At 42.2% G+C, this 22,578-nt stretch overlaps 1 protein-coding gene across 2 annotated transcripts in view; it reads left to right on the top strand.

Moving 5' to 3' along the window:
* SH3KBP1 (SH3 domain containing kinase binding protein 1) overlaps positions 1 to 22,578 on the top strand; it is a 122,204-nt gene that overhangs the window by 7,544 nt on the left and 92,082 nt on the right. For both annotated transcript variants that reach the window (XR_012800428.1, XM_075594305.1), the window contains exon 2: positions 21,692 to 21,767. Coding sequence is in view for 1 of the 2 variants with exons in the window: in XM_075594305.1 (XP_075450420.1) it covers positions 21,692 to 21,767 (76 nt within the window). In the remaining variant the exon portion in view is untranslated. The remainder of the gene's footprint in view (positions 1 to 21,691; positions 21,768 to 22,578) is intronic.

Raw genomic sequence — 22,578 nt, 5'->3', positions numbered from 1 at the left:
CCTTCAGTGTACATCTTCCCGCCTGATGGGGCTCCCCAAGAGCTGCTCCTCTCTGCAGAGAATCAGCGTTCTAAGGGTTAACATTTGCTTGTACTTTGTGGAACGTCAACCCCACCCACTGGAATGTTAATGAGCCAAGAGTACAAATAACTTTTTAGTCTGCATTCAATCTGAACTTTTTCAGTGTACAGTACATATGCATCGCCCCAAAGGCGAGACAGCCTTTGGCGCAGCCGAAGGGCAGCCAAGGGGTGTGAACCGCTTGCTGCCGTTCGCTGATTTTTGGTGACGTTAAAGCTTCTCTATTTCAATCTGAAACTCACCAGGCCTTTATTCCCTGTACCCAATTTTCCAACTCTATCTGTCCATGAAATGTCTGTGAATTGACTGTTTAACCCTGTTCTTTTAATGTAACCATGTATTGTTATAACTCTGTGCCCAGGACATACTGGAAAATTGAGGTAACTCTCAATGTATTACTTCCTGGTAAAACATTTTTATAAATAAAATAAATAAATGCTAGTCATTGCAGTGGGATTTACTCCTTATGTGAGTCAGGGTTTACCAGGAATGGGTGGGCGTGTACTCTATACCTTGTGTGGGTTCACTCATAGCCTGGTTGGTTGCAACGCTACCCCCAAGTGAGTTTAGACTAGGGTTGCTACTGTACATACACAGGGATTGTGTAATTTGTTGTGTGATTTCTGGGAGCCCTTGTCCCTATAAATCACCAAAATATCAGAGATGGGTGTGATTCCCAGCAAGTCTGTAATCACCACGATTTGGTGGCGGCACCCCAGGTTTAATTACATGGCCCTTAGGCTGGGTTTCCCCCTAGTGGTCTTAGGTGGTGACGCTAACATTCTGCAAAGTCAGGCTAGGAATAGCAGTGTGTGTTTTTTGGTCACCTTTTTGCCTGAGTGGAATCGTTCGAGGTCAGCAGGATGAGGTGCTTTCCCAGTGGGCAGAGTCTGGATAGACTCATTGTACACTGGCGACACACTTTATTCGAGCTTGGCTAGTCCCACGAATTCGGGTATACCCGGGTGTATTGAGGTGTGTGACTGTTTTCTGCCCGAGTGCATTGAGTTATTTTCCAAGCAGGGATTGAAGCATTTTATTCCCGCTGGCTGCAATACTGCACAGTATATATATATATACTGCATTACAATTCATGAATTTATGCCATCTGGTAGACACGCGAAGCATTGCAGCCTATTAAATCCTAATCATTATCATTTAACAGATCAGCCGCCCATCAGCCAGGCATGAACCCAGGCTGGGAAGGCAAATGCAACGGGGCTTGTCAGAGGTGAGGAGCGGCGCAGTCCAGGTATCTGCCAGGTACATACCGGTTATTTGCTCGAATAAAGTGTGTCGGTGCAGTACCAGTGACCCGCTGTTTTGGGTACCGGCGGTATGGTGCTCTGGCATCACCAGACCTTTCCGAGACAGTCATCCATCACAGGGGAGATCGCTTGGAATGGCGAACCTGATCGGAACGGAATAGAATCTATTCAGGTCATGGCGGGCCTACCCGCGTCCATGTGATCTCTACATGATTGGGATCCACTCAAGTGCCACCGATTTTTCGTCACTCACAGGGTTAAAGCAGATTTGCTCCCTCCACATCCCCCCAAATTATTTATTTTCTAGCTTACATGAACAGGAGAGTCAATCGGAGCTGATCCGTCATTCCCTTGATTCCCGAGCGACAAGAGTTTTCATTTATTGTAGTTTCTTTGAAAAAAAAAAAAACTACTGAAGACAACAAACATGGCCGCCGGGGTCACCAATAAAAAGCCGCAGCGTCATCTTCCAATAATGTTGCAGCTGTCTATTGGCCGCCAGAGGCAAGGCTGAGACGTATTTTTGTGTCTACTGGGGAAGTGTTCTTGACCACTGGACAAAATGTCTTGCCGTTTAGGAACCCGGTAATTCCAGGAATTTGTAACGCCATGGATCAGGTTCAGGTTAGCCAGGGTATCCCAGACGTTGGGGCACCATGGATCAGGTTCGGGTTAACCAGGGTATCCCAGACGTTGGGGAACCATGGATCAGGTTCGGGTTAACCAGGGTATCCCAGACGTTGGGGCACCATGGATGAGGTTCAGGTTAACCAGGGTATCCCAGACGTTGGGGCACCATGGATGAGGTTCAGGTTAACCAGGGTATCCCAGACGTTGGGGCACCATGGATCAGGTTCAGGTTAACCAGGGTATCCCAGACGTTGGGGCACCATGGATCAGGTTCAGGTTAACCAGGGTATCCCAGACGTTGGGGCACCATGGATCAGGTTCAGGTTAACCAGGGTATCCCAGACGTTGGGGAACCATGGATCAGGTTCGGGTTAACCAGGGTATCCCAGACATTGGGGAACCATGGATCAGGTTCGGGTTAACCAGGGTATCCCAGACGTTGGGGAACCATGGATCAGGTTCGGGTTAACCAGGGTATCCCAGACGTTGGGGAACCATGGATCAGGTTCAGGTTAACCAGGGTATCCCAGACGTTGGGGCACCATGGATCAGGTTCAGGTTAACCAGGGTATCCCAGACGTTGGGGAACCATGGATCAGGTTCAGGTTAACCAGGGTATCCCAGACGTTGTGACACCATGGATCAGGTTCGGGTTAACCAGGGTATCCCAGACGTTAGGGCACCATGGATCAGGTTCAGGTTAACCAGGGTATCCCAGACGTTGTGACACCATGGATCAGGTTCGGGTTAACCAGGGTATCCCAGACGTTGGGGCACCATGGATCAGGTTCAGGTTAACCAGGGTATCCCAGACGTTGGGGCACCATGGATCAGGTTCGGGTTAACCAGGGTATCCCAGACGTTGGGGAACCATGGATCAGGTTCGGGTTAACCAGGGTATCCCAGACGTTGGGGAACCATGGATCAGGTTCGGGTTTACCAGGGTATCCCAGACGTTGGGACACCATGGATCAGGTTCAGGTTAACCAGGGTATCCCAGACGTTGGGGCACCATGGATCAGGTTCAGGTTAACCAGGGTATCCCAGACGTTGGGGAACCATGGATCAGGTTCAGGTTAACCAGGGTATCCAAGACGTTGGGGCACCATGGATCAGGTTCAGGTTAACCAGGGTATCCCAGATGTTGGGGAACCATGGATCAGGTTCAAGTTAACCAGGGTATCCCAGACGTTGGGGAACCATGGATCAGGTTCGGGTTAACCAGGGTATCCCAGACGTTGGGGAACCATGGATCAGGTTCAGGTTAACCAGGGTATCCCAGACGTTGGGGCACCATGGATCAGGTTCAGGTTAGTAAAAAAAAAAATTAAAAAATCACCAATCTCACTTAGCTTGAAAAATAACTTAATATATGTAAAAAAAAGAAAAATCCTTAGAAATATATAATCATCCTTGAAAGAAAATATAAGGGGCAGGTGAACGACTAAAGACTACAATTGAATATCCCCATTTGCAGTCAAATTGATGTGACAGCAAGCAGGCATGTTGAAAAAATGTTGATTTTAATATCCTGCACAGTTCTAACCTTGGTCTTTAAGTTATTTATGAGCAGCGTTAAAATTCCCCCCCTAGTCACTGGATGAGCATGCATCATAATACTAAGCAATTCAGCTCAGGTAAATTGGCTATTTGTAACAGAAATTTATACTAGAACTATTACTGCAGACATTTTTCCATTTTATGTTTTCAAAACAGTCTAACATAAGTTTGGAAAAGATAGTACACTTGGAAATATGACAATATGCATGAGCACAGTATGTTTATATTTCATACTAGTGGGAATGTTCAGTAATTGTAGCTTTCTGGATCTCTATACCAACAATAAAGGACCTTTAATTCACTACATTACATCGATGGGGATGTCCGAGGGCTCATGGGCTACAGAAGTATATAATGATATGTTGGGTACTACTGCTATAGAATGTAGCACCATTAAATTTATGGAACAGAATACATATGTTTCAGTGAACTGGATCATATATATGGTATAGGGTGAACACTGTACTATGAGGTGTGCGTGTGTGTGTGTATATATGTATATATATATATGGTGAAAGACAGGGTTGCAGACCTGCCTAAGACATGCAAATGAATATACAGTAATATTTACAGTTGCTATATATATATATATACAACAAAAAGCAGCAGCCAGCACTCCAAGCAACAAATGTAAAGTCAAGGTGCATGCTCCATAGAAATCAATATAGAAACCCTGTCTTCCCATTTGAGAAGGCACAAAAGCAGCAACACTCAGATATAGCAAAAAGACATGTATTAGCAGTGATAAAACAGCACACCTGAGGAAGGTCCTGCCAGGACCGAAACGTTGGGTTTATAGTGTGCTGTTTTGTCACTGCTAATACATGTCTTTTTGCTATATCTGAGTGTTGCTGCTTTTGTGCCTTCTCATATGGGAAGACAGGGTTTATATATATATATATCCAGCGGCCATTTTTCTAAGGCATCACGACACCGTTTTCGTGTGCGCTGCTGTACTCCATGCGACATGAACGCAGCAAACCGCCCCAGGCACACGTGTTTATTGCGGTTGCTTTGTTTGAATTTTATGTATTGTGGGCATTTATATGCAATGAAATGAATGAATTGTAATGTGTATAGTTCTGTGCTACTGTGCCAATTTCAGGTGTTTCTAAGTCTGAAATCACTAAAATGCCATTTTATGCACTCGCCTGCACTCGCGTCTTAAGGCGGTACGGTGGGAAGTAAATCCGCGCCATGGCATGGGTATTCCGAGGTATACACCGCGTGATTTGTTAAAATAACGTCCACTGCATTTGTATATATATCAAATGGAAATATTACTGTCTGCTCATTTGCATGTCTTAGACAGGTCTGCAACCCCACCTTTCACCATTATCACCCAGCACACAGCGCTTCCACTGAAGCAAGGGATTCTGGGAAATTACATGCAAATGAGCACAAGTTTGCCGCAGGTTCTCTTGGGCACAGGGTGTTGCTCCCGAAAATATGTGGAAAGAAGAAAGGAACATAATTGTATAAATACATAATATGATATGATACATAAAGCTTGGCCCGCTGCAGAAGCACTTACCAAAATGCCCTCCTACTGTTTCTGTATGTACCTCCTACATACCAATTAGATTGTAAGCTCCTCGGAGCAGGGACTCCTCTTCCTAAATGTTACGTTTGTCTGAAGCACTTATTCCCATGACCTGTTATTTATATTATATTATTTACCACGTGTATTACGACTGTGAAGCGCTATGTACATGAATGGCGCTATACAAATAAAGACATACAATAAAATAATACATTCAAATAAGGCACAACTACCTGGTACTCTTATTAAGTTTGAACTCACACTTTGACTATCTTGAGTTTTGTGCATGGACTGCTTTTAAAAGACTTTGCAGCATTGGATGCAGTTCCAAGCGGATAGCTTCTATTTCAGAAGCATTTGAACAGTATCACCTAATCCTGCTCTCCTTCGCTTCCCAGCCTTTGAGTATCTACGCCATTGGGATCTCTTTGCTGACCTTAAGCATATTCCTACAGATGAGCATTTTGTTTTGAATATTTTTGTACTGTTTTTGCATTGTCATTCTGTTTTTTTTGTGCTGTTTTATGCTGTTACTTTAGTGTTTATATTCCTTTATTAAATGCAATACATTTACGAATGTTTCTCTGTTGCGCTTCTTTTAGATGTGCTGTAGTTTGGAGAACAAGAGGTTGTTTCCCCTTAGAGGCTGCACAAGATCACCCTATACAGCAACTTTATTGTATTTTAGGATTGGTTTCCAAATTGACATTGGTTCTGCTATTTTGGATTTAACACTTTGGATCCTGGACTGTGAGACATTGTCCTTTACTTGTTGGTCTACATCTATTAGGATTACTGTTCTATTCAAGTGTCTCCTTTCCACCATATCCTATGTGATTTTCATTGTGTTTTATTGATACTGTGGTCTCCCTGAGGTGGGTTGAGCGGAGTTCAATATATATATATATATATATATATATATATATATATATAATTGTCACTTTTTTACTTTTAGAGAGTAACCTTTTGCCTGAAGTGCAAGCTTTTTTAGTTTAGAATCGGTTCCTGTTCAGTTAAAGCACTTGCATCTATTCCTGATATCAGAGGAACTGCAAGTTCGCCTGTAACTTTCTAGTTCCTTAGTTAATTTGTAGTTGTATTAAAGCAGTATATCTGCCCTCTCCCTCAGCCCCGCCTCCATTGTATCCCCCCGCAATCTTTTCTGGTAGGTTCTCGGTGCTGAAATGCTCCATTCTCAGCTCAGAAGCCTTCCTGAGAAATGATATGCATACATATAATTTTTTTTTTTTTTTTTAATATGTCTGTATCCCTCAACAGGACGCCTCAATGTCCGATAATATCTTCATATTTGCCATATTTGCAGCCTTTGCTTCTGTGGACCACCCCCTTCTTCATCACATCCTCCATACTCTTGGTATGCGTAATAGAGCTCTAACCTGGATTTCCTCTTACCTCTCCCATTGTACTTTCAGTGTCTCGTTTGCTAACACCTCCTCCTCTGTCGATCTCCCTGTGGGTGTACTGGGACCTCTTCTCTTTACACTCTCTCCCTTATCACAACTCTAGGGTTCAAATATCACCTCTATGCTGATGACACACACATTTACCTTTCAATCCCTGACCTTACACCTGCTGTACAGACCAATGTCTCTGAATGCCTTTCTGCTATATTAACCTGGATGGCCCTCCACTGATTCAAACTTTACATGTCCAAGACGGAGCTCCTCATACTTTCTCCCAAGCCTGGCCCTACTTTCCCCTTCTACGTTACTGTTGGCAGTACTATTATACACCCAGTATCACAAGCACGTTGCATAGGGGCTACATTTTAATCCTCCCTCACATTCTCCTCTCACATTCACAATGTAGCTAAAACCTGTCGTTTCTGCCTCCATAACATTGCAAAGATACGATCTTTCCTCTGTCCTTATTCTCTCCTGTCTCGACTATTGTAACCGTCTACGGTCCGGTCCTCCTGCCTCTCACCTGTCTTCCCTACAATCTATCCTAAATATAGATTTTTGTTAAAGGAGAAAAAAAAAATAAGCAGCAAATATACGGGTACATTTCTCTGGAGCTATGAGAATAGCGTGGAAAGTTTTAACCTGTTCAGCATTTGAAAACAATAAAATAAACATTGAGTTGTGGGTTTCTGCTTCAAGCCCTAGTCCCTTCTACCTCCACTGGCCCGGAAGAGTTTATCTTCTTGTATCAGTTAGGACTACAGTAGGTCGTTTTGATGATCTTTGTAAGGAAACAGTATTCAATCGTCGGGAAATAAGGGATTTTTAAATAAATGGAAAACTGTCTCTCTCACAAACTTACTATTGACATAAGTTATAGAAAAAAGGAAGATGTGTCCTAGTACTCAAGTAACTGTATTTATAACCAAAATAACTTTTGCACAGTCTTTTAAAGGAGCAATGTACAGTATGCACTATCCTTGTGTTTTTTTTTTGTTTTTTTTACATAAATCCGTTCTGTAATATTAGATAATACTTGGTACATTTTTTTATTATTGAACTCTTAATACCGTTTTTAATTGATTTTTAATATACTGAGCATCCTTTGATTTCAATAGCAGGTCTTAGCCCACCTGCCCAGCAGTGCAAGATATTTTCAACACCTTTCTGTTTGTGATCATTTGCTGCCAATGTTCCCAGCAGTTTCAGATGCAAGTTAGAACAATAGATAATGTTACTTTAGTAATATCAGGATACATTGTAACTGCTGAGTTACACAGACTGAAGGATTGATTGAAACTGAAGGGCTGCATTTAGTGAAGCCCTGGAAGCTGGATATTTGCTGATTGATCAACCGGCAGCTTAGGTATTTAGTTTTCAATAAAGGTAATCAAAGGGTGTATATATATATATATATATATATATATATATATATATATATATATATATATTTATTTATTTTCAAATAGAACAGTTGGTACTCCTGTAGGTGCTGGTAAGCTGTAGGGGCATGTCCCATATTAGTAATATGTTCATACGTTACCGTTCCGAGGTCTGGTAATGAAGAGACAGCATTCTGTTTATAATTCGTCAAGTGTTGTTGCATCACCCTGAGGAAGATCCCGTTTTGGAGGACCGAAACGTTGGTTTTGATATTTCACTGTCTTCACTAATACACTTGAGTTGAAGAATTATAAACAGAGTGCTGTCTCTTGATTACCAGACCTCGGAACGGTAACGTATGAATTATATATATATATATATATATATATATATATATATATATATATATATATGCAAATACAACTGTATGCTCATTTGCATGTCTTAGGCAGGTCTGCAACCCCACATATATATATATATATATATATATACATATATATATATATATATATACATACATACACACACACACACACACACACACACACACACACACACACACACACACACACACACATGAAAAAAGGAAGTGGCGCTCCGCAATATCTAACCTACACGAGTGAAACCAAATAGATGATCTGTGAATCTAATACCTTTGAGACCAATGGTGTTTAGGACACAAGTGCAAATAAGCATAAAAATATAACAATAAAAAACCAATGAAATATCCAATAAAAAATTATATAAAAATATACAATACAAAACAAAGTCCAGGCCCACAACACTGTCCAACAGAGTCTCTGCAGCCTGAAAAAAGGGGAACACCACTCCCTCCGAGATATCTATAGAAAAGACAAGCAAAAAACATGCGCACTCATAGTGTAGTATGATTACAAAATGTATATGGAACTGGATCGTGATAAAAGATGCACACTCACATACACAGCAGGAACAAAAGCATGTACGAGTTAATACTCAAACGCCAACCGATAGCAGCAAGGTCCCAGCTGCAACTTCTGATGTCAATCTGGGGTATACTGGAAACGGTAGATGTATTAGCTCCCTCCGTGTACCGGAAGTGATGACGTGCGCTCAGAGCGCCTCTCCGCTTCAATCCCTCTGCCCACTAAGGTTAGTCTCTAGTTGTTAGTACCTCGAGACACTTGTGACGTCACTGGGCTCACCGGATTGGCCGTAATATCCCCCCAATGGGAACTCACTGCTTCGGCTGCCTTCCCAATGAAGGTATAATGGAAAACATATAACTCGCGTTCCTGTTTGTGTAGTACAGCATGCAATTAATAAAATACTAAACAACAGACAGAGAAAAGAAACCTAGATTGGGTACTCAGAACATCTATTGTGTGATATGTGAAGAAATTAAAACAAATTTTAATAAACCACTTTAAAATAATGGGGAGTAAAACGAGTATTAAACGCTATGATCCTAACATATGAACATGTAGTGTGATGTTCTGGATCAATAATTTAGATGGCAAAGGCACCAAAATAAGTGTCTTGCAAAATAAGACAGGTTGGTACGTAGAACCACCTGTATGCTTAACCAGAGATATGAGACTCAACTGTGGTGAGAGTAATCAGTGCCCAGACCCTGAAACAACACTAAAGCAACGACCCTAGCCAGGTCACGACACAGTTAAAGAGAACTGGATCACAAGTGTATATATACTCCAGAGTGGAGCGGATTTTGTTTGCCGATTTATATGTTTGTTGTGTTTAAAGCAACAGGCGCAATAAAGCCTTATTTTAATGTCACCTTTAAACAGTCTCCATTGCGTACCTCTGAACACGTCTCTTACAATGAGCAGTTAGACTAAGCTGACAAAAGCATTGTAAGCCACGTAATTTTGCTTCCCTAAAACAATAATGATCCATGAAGCAAACTGTCATGTACAGCAGGGGTGCACAAACTTTTCAGTCTGCGCCATCGTGCTTGCTCGCGCCGCCCACCCTCTACCCCACCCTGCTCGTCTCCGGCATCAAATGACACCGCAGGGGTCATGTAACGCCACCTTGCCATGGCAATGCGATGTAACATGACCTGCGGCATCAATTGCCACCAGGTTGCCATGGAGACGCGTCGCTGGAAGCCAAGGTAAGGGAATTTACAGAGGTCTCCCGCGGTCTCCCGGCATTTAATGTAAATGCCTTCGGGGAAGCGCGGGGCCTCTGTAAACGCCGCCCCCCCCCCCCCTGTGAAAATCCCACGCCCCCTCCGGGGGTCGTGCACCCCAGTTTGTACAGCCCTGACGTACGGCACACCTGTGAGCATGTGACCTGCATATGGGACAAAGGTTAATAACACAGCTTTTTCACCCTTTCGCAAAGGTCCCACAAATAAACAATATCTCCCCTCAATCCGTCCAAATATACCATCTGTCACAAACAACACCCTTGTGAGCATGTGACTTATCTATGCAACCAAGGTTAATATATACAGCCAACTTTCTGCCTCACCTTTCTCCTGCGCAAGGTACTTTCAATTAGTTCATATTTACCCCTTACTTAAATGCAATCATATCTATCCACTGCCACCCCAAAAAATATCAAATATGAAATTTGCAGAGTCTTAGTAAGGTCCTTGTTTATTATAGAAAAACTATGCACTATACACACACTTCTGTTGTAACAGAATGTGTCTGGAAATGTACTTTACTCTATACAAAGTGTGCAAACAGTTCATACAGAGCCCAAAGCACTTATTTATGTTTTGTTTTAATATATATAAAAATACAGCGCTTATATTACAGAAAAATATTATTACAAGAACATAGTTACAATAAATGCAGACCAGTTTCTTAAAATAAAAGGATAAACCTAGCAGAATTCCATATATACGTTACCACACGTCATAAGTTCTTCCCAGAGAGGTCACTGATATAGAAAGATGAACATTCACCTGTCTAATCCCAGACACACCTCTGTGGAATTCTGATTTTCATACTGTATTACCTTGGTGAGACTTGAGTACAATTTTCTTTCCCTATTGAAACAACATAAGCCCACCCCTGTTGTAAATCAGCTCTGGCTGACAGTTTTATGACTTAAAAGAAATAAACTTAGCTTTTGCGATGCCTAAACGTCTGACTGAATAAAGAAACACACTCATAACTTAATTTCCCAAATACTTAGACCAGGGGAGCGCAAACTTTTACTGCTATGCCCCCCTGTCTTGGCTGCTCCGAGCTCGCGCCCCCCCCCCCTCCTACCTTACTGGTGTGTCAAATGACGCTCCAGGGTCACGGGACGTCATTTGATGCCTGTGACGTCACATCACATGACCCCATGGTGTCATTTGATGCCGCATTGCCATGGAGACGGGTCACAAGTGTCTGAATCACGGTAAGTTTTCTTGTTGCAGAGGCTTCACGCGATCCCCGGCATTTAATTTAAATGCCTGGGGGAAGAGTGCGGGACATCTGCAACTGCCCGCACCCCCCCTAGACAAATCTGCCCCCCCTGCGGGGTGCGCCCCCCAGTTTGCGCACCTCTGACTTAGGCGTGAGTCAAATCAATTGGTTCAGGCGGGTTTGCTGAATGTAACAATACTGATTTTGACTGACTTGCTACTAAGTTTGAGCGACAAATGGATATCTGTCCCTTGCCAGCATCTAAACCTGAAGTGTTTGGCCTTATTGCATCTGTCTCCTTGAAACAATTACAAATATCCATACTTTAGTCTTCAGAATGTAGCTGGCATCCCATGATATCTTATTTTTAATGGAGCCCTCCAGCTTAGTGGTGACCTATGATACGCAGGGGTTATTTCAAGAATCTAAGGATTTCTTTGAGGCTGACAGCCCAAGATCTGGCTCTCGTCCACAGCCTTCTAAACTATACATATTACACTTTTAGTGGGCATCAGCGATAGTCCTCTTTGTAGATCAGCACAGACCCATGAATGGTCTTGACCTGTCATAAAAACAGTTATTGTATTTGTAACATAATTTCTACCTAACGTTAACCCCTGAAGTACCAGTTTGATTAAAATACTTACTATTCCCCCCCCCCCCCCCCCATTTTTATTACACAAACATTTACCTATTTTGGTTTGTTTGAATATCAATAGAGTTTTCTTTAAATTGGGACCCTGATAAAGCAGTTTTATGTTCATGAAGTGTTTCCTCCAAGCTTCTCCAGCCCCTCCATATCAGAGACCCAATCAGTAAAAAGGGTGGGAGGGAGAGGTGAAGGGCCCTCTGTTTTTGTCTTGCTCAACACATGTAGTGACATTATAGCAAATTGAGGAACTGCAGTTACTTACCACCTCTCGACATATTACTGCCTAAGCGGCTGCAGCCTTTAACTATTTTAACAGATACAAGTATCCTTTCTGTTTAACTAATTTTTGTTCCTGCTTATTGCATCCATATCCTCTACATGCTATAGTAATCATCTTAAGACTTCAGTACTATTAGAATAATGATAATTATTTTTAAAGAACTGTACATACAAACACAAAGTTGCGTAAAGTAGAAAAATAATTACACTGCGACTGCAGATCAGGGCATTGTTACATGGAAGCTTAGTGGGAGTTTCCATGCAATACTGCCCTGATTGGCACTCGCAGTTTAATTAAATAACCCCATAGCGTGAATCCCTTACAAAGTTAAGTCAAAGGGACATGCATAAGGGAAATTACTATACGGTGATAAACTGTATGAGAAGCTGGTTCGTTTGCACTGCTTATATATATATATATATATTGAAGTTAATGCATGTGGACAAAAAGCTCATTAAAAGGGAAAATTCTCCTAACACCAAATCAAACTAATGACAGTGCCCAATCTAAAGTGTTAATATAGCAGACTGGCATGATTGATTTTTGTTTTAAATAAATAGGCAATGGTGTAAACGTGGAGGCTGGAACCATAATTAAATAAGAGTGAATTTACACTCATTTAATCTAAATGACAATAAAAAAAATCCAGACTTCATTAATGAAGAATGTTCAATCCCAATTCCTAATAATCTCATTATCTCAAATGTCGTTTCTTTATCCCTTTATAAAAGGTGAAATATGTATTTTTACTCATTTCATTGATTGTAGTTCTAGATCATATGCTGATACTGGCTTGAGAGAATGGCTGGGATCTCACCTCCTCCATCTAAAGTAAATCCCAGAACACCAAAACAATTCTACTATTCATTCAAATGTATGTCAGAAGATTGAAATCATTTCCGTCTTTTTATTTACAGAAATCTTATCCAGACGCACAACGTTTTGAGCATTGAAGGGGGATCCCCCGAAACGTGTGTCTGGATAAGATTTCTGGAAATAAAGAGATAGAAATGATTTAAATCATCCGACTTCTACATTTGAATGAATAGTGCGGCGAAAGAAACATTTTGCGTCCCAAAAAAAAGTTGGTGGGATCTCCTCCGAGATCCCCCACAAGAATAACTCTGAGAAGTATATATGAATTGTTTTGTTTATACTTTGAATTTGTCAATCGATCCTTCAGTCAGTGTAACTCAGCAGCTACAATGTATCCTTATATTACTTAGGTAACATTATATATTGTTACAGTTTGCAGCTCGAACTGCTGGGAATATTGGCAACAAATTATCACAAGCAGGAAAGTGTTACAAAAATCTTGCACTGCTGGGGAGGTGGGCTAAAGCCTGCTATAGAAATCAAAGGTTGCTCAGTGTATTAAAACTCATTAATATGGCATTAAAAATTGAATAATGAAAAATAAAATGCAGTAAGTATTATCTAATCCCACAGGACAGATATATATATATATATATATATATATATATATATATATATATATATGAAAAAATCATCTCAGTTGGCACACTGTAAACATAAGTAAGATGCTGATGCTAGCCCCATATGCACATGTAAAAAGTAGATTTTACCAGATTGGAGTCCGGAAAAAACGAGACAGCACACAGTCCAGTAGTTCCAATGAAGTTGTATTCAAAGTAACATGGCACCACCTCCAACGTTTCGGTCCACTCAACGTGACCTTCCTCAGGGACGTGCAATAAGTGAATGCTAATCCACCCCCTTATATACCCAAACAAATCAAAATTAAAATGAACTCACCCGTGTAGGGGCAACATTGCCCGCGAAACCGCGCCGCTGTGACACGCATGCAAATGCTGGAATGCATCGCCATCTTGGACTGGTTAACATGAAACATCCTGTGAAACTATGGTGGCCTCCATGATCCGCCCGCAGGCACATTCGCGCATGCGCGGACTCATCAAGCCGTGACCCGCAGTGTACTGCTGGAACGCACCGCCATGATGTATCTAGTGATCTTACATATTACTCTTGCTACGGTGGCCCGAATGGTGCTTATTGGCCTCTATAGCGGCGGTTCGCGCATGCGCGAACCTCTCCGTTCAGCTCATTAGGCAAACTGCAATACAGCGCAGGGTCTGTGCTATCCTTTAGCTTTCCCCACTAAGTGCATAAGGGCACCCATATACAGACATAGCCTTAAGGGACATATATAAGGTTCTAGTAAAAGATGCCTAAACTCAATGTCAAAAGGCACCTAACAAATGGAGGTGTTACAGGAAACTATGATATACAGGCACAATAAAGCTTAGTATGATGTATGTTGTTATTTGTTTGAAACTACACTCAACAGGACCTGTTCCAGCATGAGAACGCATGGCACACACAGCAAACATACACAAACCAAATAAATAATGAACATGTGAAGTGCTGTGTGCAACACAGTGAAGTATGTTGTTATCAATGTCCCACTATAATAAATACTATAATTACAATGACTAATAGAGTCTAAAATCGAAAACAAGATACCATGTATGGTCAAGCTAATCTCTGCAAAAATAATATATTAAAAAAACACGTGGATATTGCTTGGATTGCCTCTTTAAGGCTCACAAAATAGTTTTCACCTGCAACTGGCCTATTTATTACAATAATTGCACTTTGGAGGAGAGCAGAAAAAGGGCTTCTGCTGTTGAGTGAATCCACTTGAAATATAAAATCAATATAAAATCAATATCACCCAGATCATTGTCATATTAAAAAAATGCAAACCATGCGGAAGCCATGCCAGCCCAAACAAGCCACATCATTTGGAGACATACTGTATTGCTTCAAACTGTAGCTCAACCATTTTATTTGATCTGGGAGCAAACGCAAATGCTTTCCAAGATCACAAGGAGCAACTTGAACCAGGGTGTCTGGCTTCACAGTCTGTAATCATTATCAAAATCATTACAATGTGATTGTTTGCACTTCCTTTTACCGACTGAATCAATGACAATTTGGGTCAGCCTATAAATGCATATGTTAAAGCTGCAGTCCAAGCAATATCCTACATGTGTGTTTTTATTTTACATAAATCATTTCTGTACTATGAGAAAATACTTGTAGCATTAAAAAAAACAAAAAAAACTCTGTGTGACATTTTTTTTATGAAGCAGCCATTATGTTGCAATAGGTCCTATTGGAGAACAGAGGAGGGTACTTAAAGATCAGTAGATGTATGGTTCCTTACTCTTTGACAAAGTACCCCGTCAGGTACGAAACGCGTCAGAGGTGCTATAGACGTGTCTATTCGTTTTTGCTTAATAAAGATCGTTTTTCATTGATTGCGGTTTTGGTTCCTTCTGTTCCTTCTGAGCTGTGCATCACCTTCCTCCCTTCACATCTGAATACTACATTTTAGGCAGGAGCACGCCTTTCATACAAACCGGGATCCTGGCTGTTTTCCCTTACCTCAGCGTCTGAGCAGCTAAATATTTAGGCTAAGTCCATTCTGCTGCAGATGGCGCTGAGGCATCCGCGCGGCGTGGTCACATTGCCTTAAGGCATTGATCGTGCCCATAGACTGCGGGCACGCGCGGCAGCAGGAGGGGGTGCGCGTTGAGCGAGGAATCTGTTGAAACTGATTTCTTGGGCAGGTCAGATGGCGCGTCTGCCATGTCCGGAAAACGCACCCACTTCACGCGGGTGATGTCACGGACGCGGCCGCCTCCGTGCGGGCGAAGGCTGTATGGACCTGCCCTTAACCTTGCTGATGTTCCGGAGCCAGTGTGTGTTAGCAGGAATAGTGGGGGTTGCGGAGCTTATAGGTTGAATACTCTCCGGTCTCTCACTTCACTTGTGGGTGTTCCGATTATCTCCCTTCCTCAGCTATATTCACCCCCCACCTGTGTTTATTTTCCACACCTTTAAGATATGGCTCTGGGGGATTTATGCCTACCTGGATTGTTATTATGGACTTTGCCATCACTAATTTCCACCTTATATTCTGGAGCGCCGGTTACGGGGGTTAACCCCTTCATGCCCCTTGATGATGTAGATGTCCAAATATGGCCATATAGCATCCCCTCATGATGTAGAGCAGGGGTGCGCAAACGGGGGGGCGCAACATTTTCTGGAGGGGGGCGCGGTGCTTACAGAGGTCCCGCGCTGTTCCCAAAACATTTAAATAAAATGCAGAGGGAGCGCGTGAGGCCTCTGTATGTTTCTTACCTTCGGCGGCTTGTGGCGACACGTCACCCTGACAAAACACAGTCAAATGATGCCACGGGGTCAAATGGCAATGTGTTGCCATGGCGTTGTGACATCACACGGTGTTGTGACGTCAAGTAACGCCGCCAATGCCAGAGGAAAATTAAGAGGGGGGTGGGGGGGGGGGGAGGAGAGTAGGCAGGGGGGGCGCAAACACAATGTTTGCACATCCCTGATGCAGAGTATATAAGGGCATCTACTTCATCCAGGGGGAAGGAAATACAGCCCTGCATCTTACCTGCGCTGCGGGGACACGGCTGCAGACTGCTGCACAGCTCCTCTGAAAGGGGAGTATTGGTTTTCTCTCCCTGCAGATGGCCCCAAAAGATTAATGCTACGGGGTCGCATTCAGAAGTATGAATCCCCGCATAGGTAATGCTCCTGGGCCACCAGAGCTGCAGCCACAGAGAAAACCGCGTCAGCGAGGATAGTAAATCTGGCTACATCTGTATGAATGCTGTGTGACATCGTATATATGACGCTTGGTTCATTGTTCATGTTGAATACCTAATTGAAATTAAAACATGACATAACTACGGTAGTATTAGTAACTATCAATTATCAGTGTAATATTATCTAGAATAGCCATACTGTGAAAATAATACATTTTATTAACCTATATAATGGAACATCTATGCTGTGTCTCATACAGTTTTCATTGATACATAGCAACTTTATACTGAGCTAACATAGTAAATAGACTTTTTAGTATTCACGTCAGGTACAACTTAGCGGACAATTTTGACGCAGGTTAAAATATATTTTCTAGCGCAGATCCTTTATTTAAGTATATATTTATATACTGTATGTGTGTCATACACATCCCATTTGTGTGCGCTAACATATTTGGTTACATACATTTTTGATGCTTAAAGCGCACACAGAGAGTAAAAAGTTAGTTAGTGTAATAGGCGGGTGCACACGAGCGCAATATAAGTTGTGATTTGTGTGGGTCAAACATATGCCAACCATTCTATTTGTAACGCTTAGTACAGCGGTGCACGAACTGGGGGGCGCGACCCCAAGGGGGGGCACGAAACTGCCTGCGGGGGGGCACGAAACTGTCTGCGGGGGGGTGCGCGATTTACACAGGCCCCTCACGCTTCCCGAATGCACTTAAATTAAGTGCCGGGGGAGCTGCAGGGCCTCTGTAAACCTTTACTCACCTTTACTCACCTTGACTCCACACGCGTCGCCATGGCAACGCGGCGTCATGACATCACATTGCTATGGCAACGTGACGTCATGACGCCGACACCGGCTTAGTACATACTGTAGACTCCTATAGGACCACTGACACTAAATATCGCTGAGACAGAAAGAGAATCAGTGAGAAAGAGAATCAGTGAGAAAGAGAATCAGTGAGAAAGAGAATCAGTGAGAAAGAGAATCAGTGATCTGCCTGTGATCACAGATCTGCCGGTGTCATTTTCCAGTGGTTAAAATTAAAAAGTTGTATCTGCTTTAGAAACCTTTTGATGGATAAGTTGGTCGTATTCCCAATCGTAAGGAATCAGTCACTGCTACTTTTGGCTCATAAAGCATTGCTAAATTCCCATTTAATTATGGGAAACTTGGAATTGACTTATTCAAAATTGGAACTGATTAACCTGGTAAAAATACAGCACATATCTTCCCTGTAATACCGTTGGTTATGCTTCAAAATACAAGCTTCACTTCCAAGAACTTGCTTCCTTTCATGATGTTGTCAATGCTTAATTCACTTTCTTGCCAATTTTGAGAGCCATGAAAATTCCAAATCAACTGGAAAGCAACTCTGAGGGACATTTTAAAGGGTTAATTACAAGGAGACAGAATAACATGCCAAATTATTGGCAATGTATTAAAGCAGCACAAGCAGTTTAAAATGAATTACACTGGTCAAAAATAATTGCAACCATTCAGGATAGCAAAAAACGATACAGTTTAGTTAATTATATCAGTGGTGAGATTTCCTTTTGTGATCACCCTATAGCTAGATGTGACTGGAATGGAAATGTTTCTTATAGAAACAAATGGCTTATTGTAGCTAGTGTACAAAATAGGCTACGAATTATCCCAGTGTGCTGCTTTCTATGGATGATATTTTGAAAGCTACAGTAATCTCGTTTGACAGTCATAAAAACGGTCAGCGGTGTGTCTCTGTAGTCTTGCAAAACAATCAGACTTTCCAACATACACAGCATGTGAGTGTGTGCACAGATGTGAAAACACGACCCTTATCGTGCAAGTAACCGGGAGTATTATGGCAGAATAACTCCGTGTCTTTAACACCTTCAGTGCCGGAGAGTCCTGCCACCTCTGTGTCCACCGCCCATTCGGCACACACGATCACGATCCCCGCTTCCGTTTAGTTTGAGGTTTGCACCCATGTGGATCGCTGATAGTGAAAAATGTGCGAAACCCAATGACATAGTGTTTGTCATAAGGGCCCCCAGGGGACCAATGTACATCTATATGGCATTGAAGGGGTTAATTGAAAGGAGAGGCATTAGTGAAAATGCCATTCATCTGTTTAGTGCCAGAGAGGCCCGCAATACGTTACAGGTCTCTCACATTAAAGTGCTTGCAGAAGGTATTGGTTCTGCGCTTTATCAGCACTTAAACCTGTATATAAGGGGGCAATACTTATTGGATTTTGAGAAGGTTTAAGAGAATTTATGCTATAAGAAAAGGAATGATACTTAAAATAATAATAATAATTACTCTTGTGCTGTTAATTGGAGAGAAACAGATAGCACAACGTTTCGGGGGCCTGAGCTCCTTTGTCAGGTACACATGGTGATAATTTGTGAACCAGGGCTAAACACAAATATAGCCTGTGTGTGAAACAGTCGAAACAAGACCCTCTCTCCGCCGCAAATGCACGCCACTGTCCTGAGTGACATCACCTGTTATTAGTACCTCAAGAAAACAGTTTAGCAAGGTACATAATCAGTACATAAGTACAGTACAATCATATTAAATGTATAATGGGGCTATTTAAGAGAAAGTATATAATGTACTTGTAACACGTGTTCCCCCACCCTCTGGGAGTTTTCATTGTTGCCTGTACTCTCGTTGTGCTGTACCTGTGAGGCTTACAGGATTGCTGAGTGTCCGCCGATGGTAGTAGGGAAGAGAGGACAGGCTTTTGGATATAGAGCTCTCATCTCATTCTGGGTGCAGCGTCTCCATTCCCAGCAGGCCCCATCAGTGCTGGGTGCATCTTGCACTCCCCCTGATAAACAGGCAAGAGTATAAAAGCAGCAACTGGTCCTTATTGAGTACAGCCGTACACATCAACAATACCTTTTCTTCTGGTCCCTGGACTCAACCCCCAGGGCCTGAGGTCCCAAAGGTCTATCCCTGACTCCCATACTCAGTGGTGGAGTATGGGGTAGTTGGTCCCACTTCCCTGAGGGAGGGATCTCTCTCTACCCTGAGGAAGGAGAACTCTCTAAATTTGGATCTGCAGCACCTTTTGTACCCAGGGGAGGGTCCTAGGTCTGAGCCACTGATAGGACAGTACACCGGCCTTAGGCCCACCCCCCTGTCACTCAAGGGAGTTGTTTACTGCTGCAGCAGCAGCAAGGGCATAAATATGAACCTAACACTGCCTGCGCTGGTACCAGGGCTTACGTGTTGGGTAGGGCAGATTAGTAACCAAGGGGATACATGGCTACATACTACATGCTTTTTTTCTTCATTTGTCTACAGTACATTATTACTTTGGCTGTACTGTAAATAATTTGAGGGTTGCTGTCATTATATGATAATGATCCCTAAAGCGTTCCGGTCATTTGAAAATTGTACCAAATACAGAAGAAGACGCTCTAATAGAGAGGGTTGGGGTTCCTTACAATGCATCTGATCTAAGGACGCGCTATTAGAGAGGGTTGGGGTTCCTTACAATGCATCTAATCTCAGATGTGCTATTAGAGTGGGTTGAGATTCCTTACAATGCATCTCATTTCAGACGCGCTATTAGAGAGGGTTGGAGTTCTGCAGAATTTCACAATATAAATGCTGAAGCAGGATGGTTCTCAATAGACCCTAGATACACCCACTGAGGTACTGTTACGTTTATAGTAGCTTATATAAAGATCACACAGTACAGAGAAAAGAATCAGGTTGCAAAAAATTTATTTTTAAGTGATACATTTTCAGCTATTCCCATAATAATCACATTTTCTGTTTTAACGTACCCAAACCAAGTGATTTTCTAGAGCAGCGTTGTGCAAACTGGGGGGCGTAAGACTTTTTTGGGGGTCACAGCATTACCATGGAGACGTGGTGTCAAATGAGAAATGACGGGGCGAGTTACGTGGCGTGTGTCACGTGACCTAGCGGCGTCGTTTGACGCTGCAGGTGGGCGCGACACCTGAGGAAATCATGCAGGGAGGGCACAGATTAGGAAGTTTGCACACCCCTGTTCTAGAGCGAGACTACCGTACTGCTAGATGAATTGGAGTACCCAGTTCAGAAAATATTAAACTTCAATATCCCGGCAATTTTTGAGAAGTAAACATGGCCATTGACTATTGCAGACAATCAAGGAGGAATGTTCTCCGTGTACATTGAGTTATCAGAAAGGACTTATTTCTCAGAAGTGCATTTGGATATGATGCCAATATATCTTCTTGTGCTGTCCGACTCAAGCGGCTTGTTGTATATCAGACAAAGCAGCCGATCAGGGTGTTTTTGGTCAAAATTCCCCATTTAAGTCAGCCTCTTTGGCTGATATAGAATAAGTCTCTAAATGTCCATGGCTAAAGTGCAGTAGACATTTTGACACCAAAGTCATCGCTAGTATAGCAATCACATGGCCTTGACCTCATCCCTTGCTACGCTGAACAAAACAGAAAATTCTCTTCTGTTCAAGTTAAAAGTGCATCACTCACAGACCTGAGGGAAAATCAGAACACGCTGTGAGCTCTGCGTCTTGTGCTGTTCTCTCAATGGCTTCAATTCAATTGAAAAACTCAAAAAAATATGCAACACTGCAATATTTCCATCTGATCCTTTTTACTTAATTCTAAATGATATAAACTGAAGAAATGTTTATGGAATTACCTAATAAGAGTTTCAGAACAATAATTGGCATTAACATACTTGTAATTATAAGAAATGTACAATTCTTTTAATTTAGTTCTGAAATTATGCGTTTAATATTTTATGTTGCTTTACAGTAAATTGAGTACAGCAAAGAAGAACGTTGAAACAAAACAATGTTTTTCTTTCCCATATGGAAAAATATAAGTGAATTTATTTTGTTTAATTATTTCAGGTGATGGGGAAGAAAATACATCCAACTATAATTTCCCAGGAGGCGTTGAAAATGGAGACGGACAGCAAATCAAAGCGTAAGTTGCTCATGACCTGCACGATGCGAGGGTTTCATTCATGTATACAATATTACAAACCAATGTTTATGCCATTGTCCTGGAACCTGTTTGGTCTTTTCCGCGTTCTGAGGTTGCTATCACTCCTCAGTGTACTGTTGTTACTCCCTTCCCTGGCTTCTCAGCCGGTTGCATTGGCAACTCACCTATGCTCCTCTGTGAGTTGGGCTGCCCCTCCTCCCCCTGCAAGTTGGTACAGCCCTGACTTTATTTCCTTCTTGTACAAGCATGCTTCCTTTTGGAACCAGCAACCCTGTGAGTAATAACACTTCTCACTTTTTCCCAGAACAAGGCATTGCTTTTTTACCTTTCTCTCACAAATGTTGCCTTCAAGTTATTCTACAGTATGTTTCTTGTATACCCCCGCCAATAAAGTTACAGAAAATAGAAGGACTCTGTGTGCATTTAAAGAGGATGAGTTTAACTGCCTGATCCTACTCATTAGCTACAGTGAGCCTGGGCCAGAACACCCATTTTTAGGTTTTAATCTAGGCTGTATTTTTAATCTGGTTCACAATAGTCGAGGATAAAAATGTAGAGATGGACGAGTTTGGCTTTTACTAACTTCTAAGCAGTTGTGATTAATATGAAACACGGTTCGGTCCTGTGTGCCTAGGCCTGAACCAAAATGAGGCAAAACCTCATTTTGATATGTGCTCCGGCTCAACAAGGAACGCCTCAAGAACTAGCGCTCCTGTGGCACTTCCTTCATTTAAAACTGCCATTTTGCTTTGGCATCGGCATGGGAGGGGGTACCACGGATAGAGAGAGA

The sequence above is a fragment of the Ascaphus truei genome, chromosome 3, assembly GCF_040206685.1.
Source record: "Ascaphus truei isolate aAscTru1 chromosome 3, aAscTru1.hap1, whole genome shotgun sequence".
Classification (NCBI taxonomy): Eukaryota; Metazoa; Chordata; class Amphibia; order Anura; family Ascaphidae; genus Ascaphus; species Ascaphus truei.
Note: the sequence above shows the minus strand (reverse complement) of the source record. Positions and strands in the feature narration are given on the sequence as shown.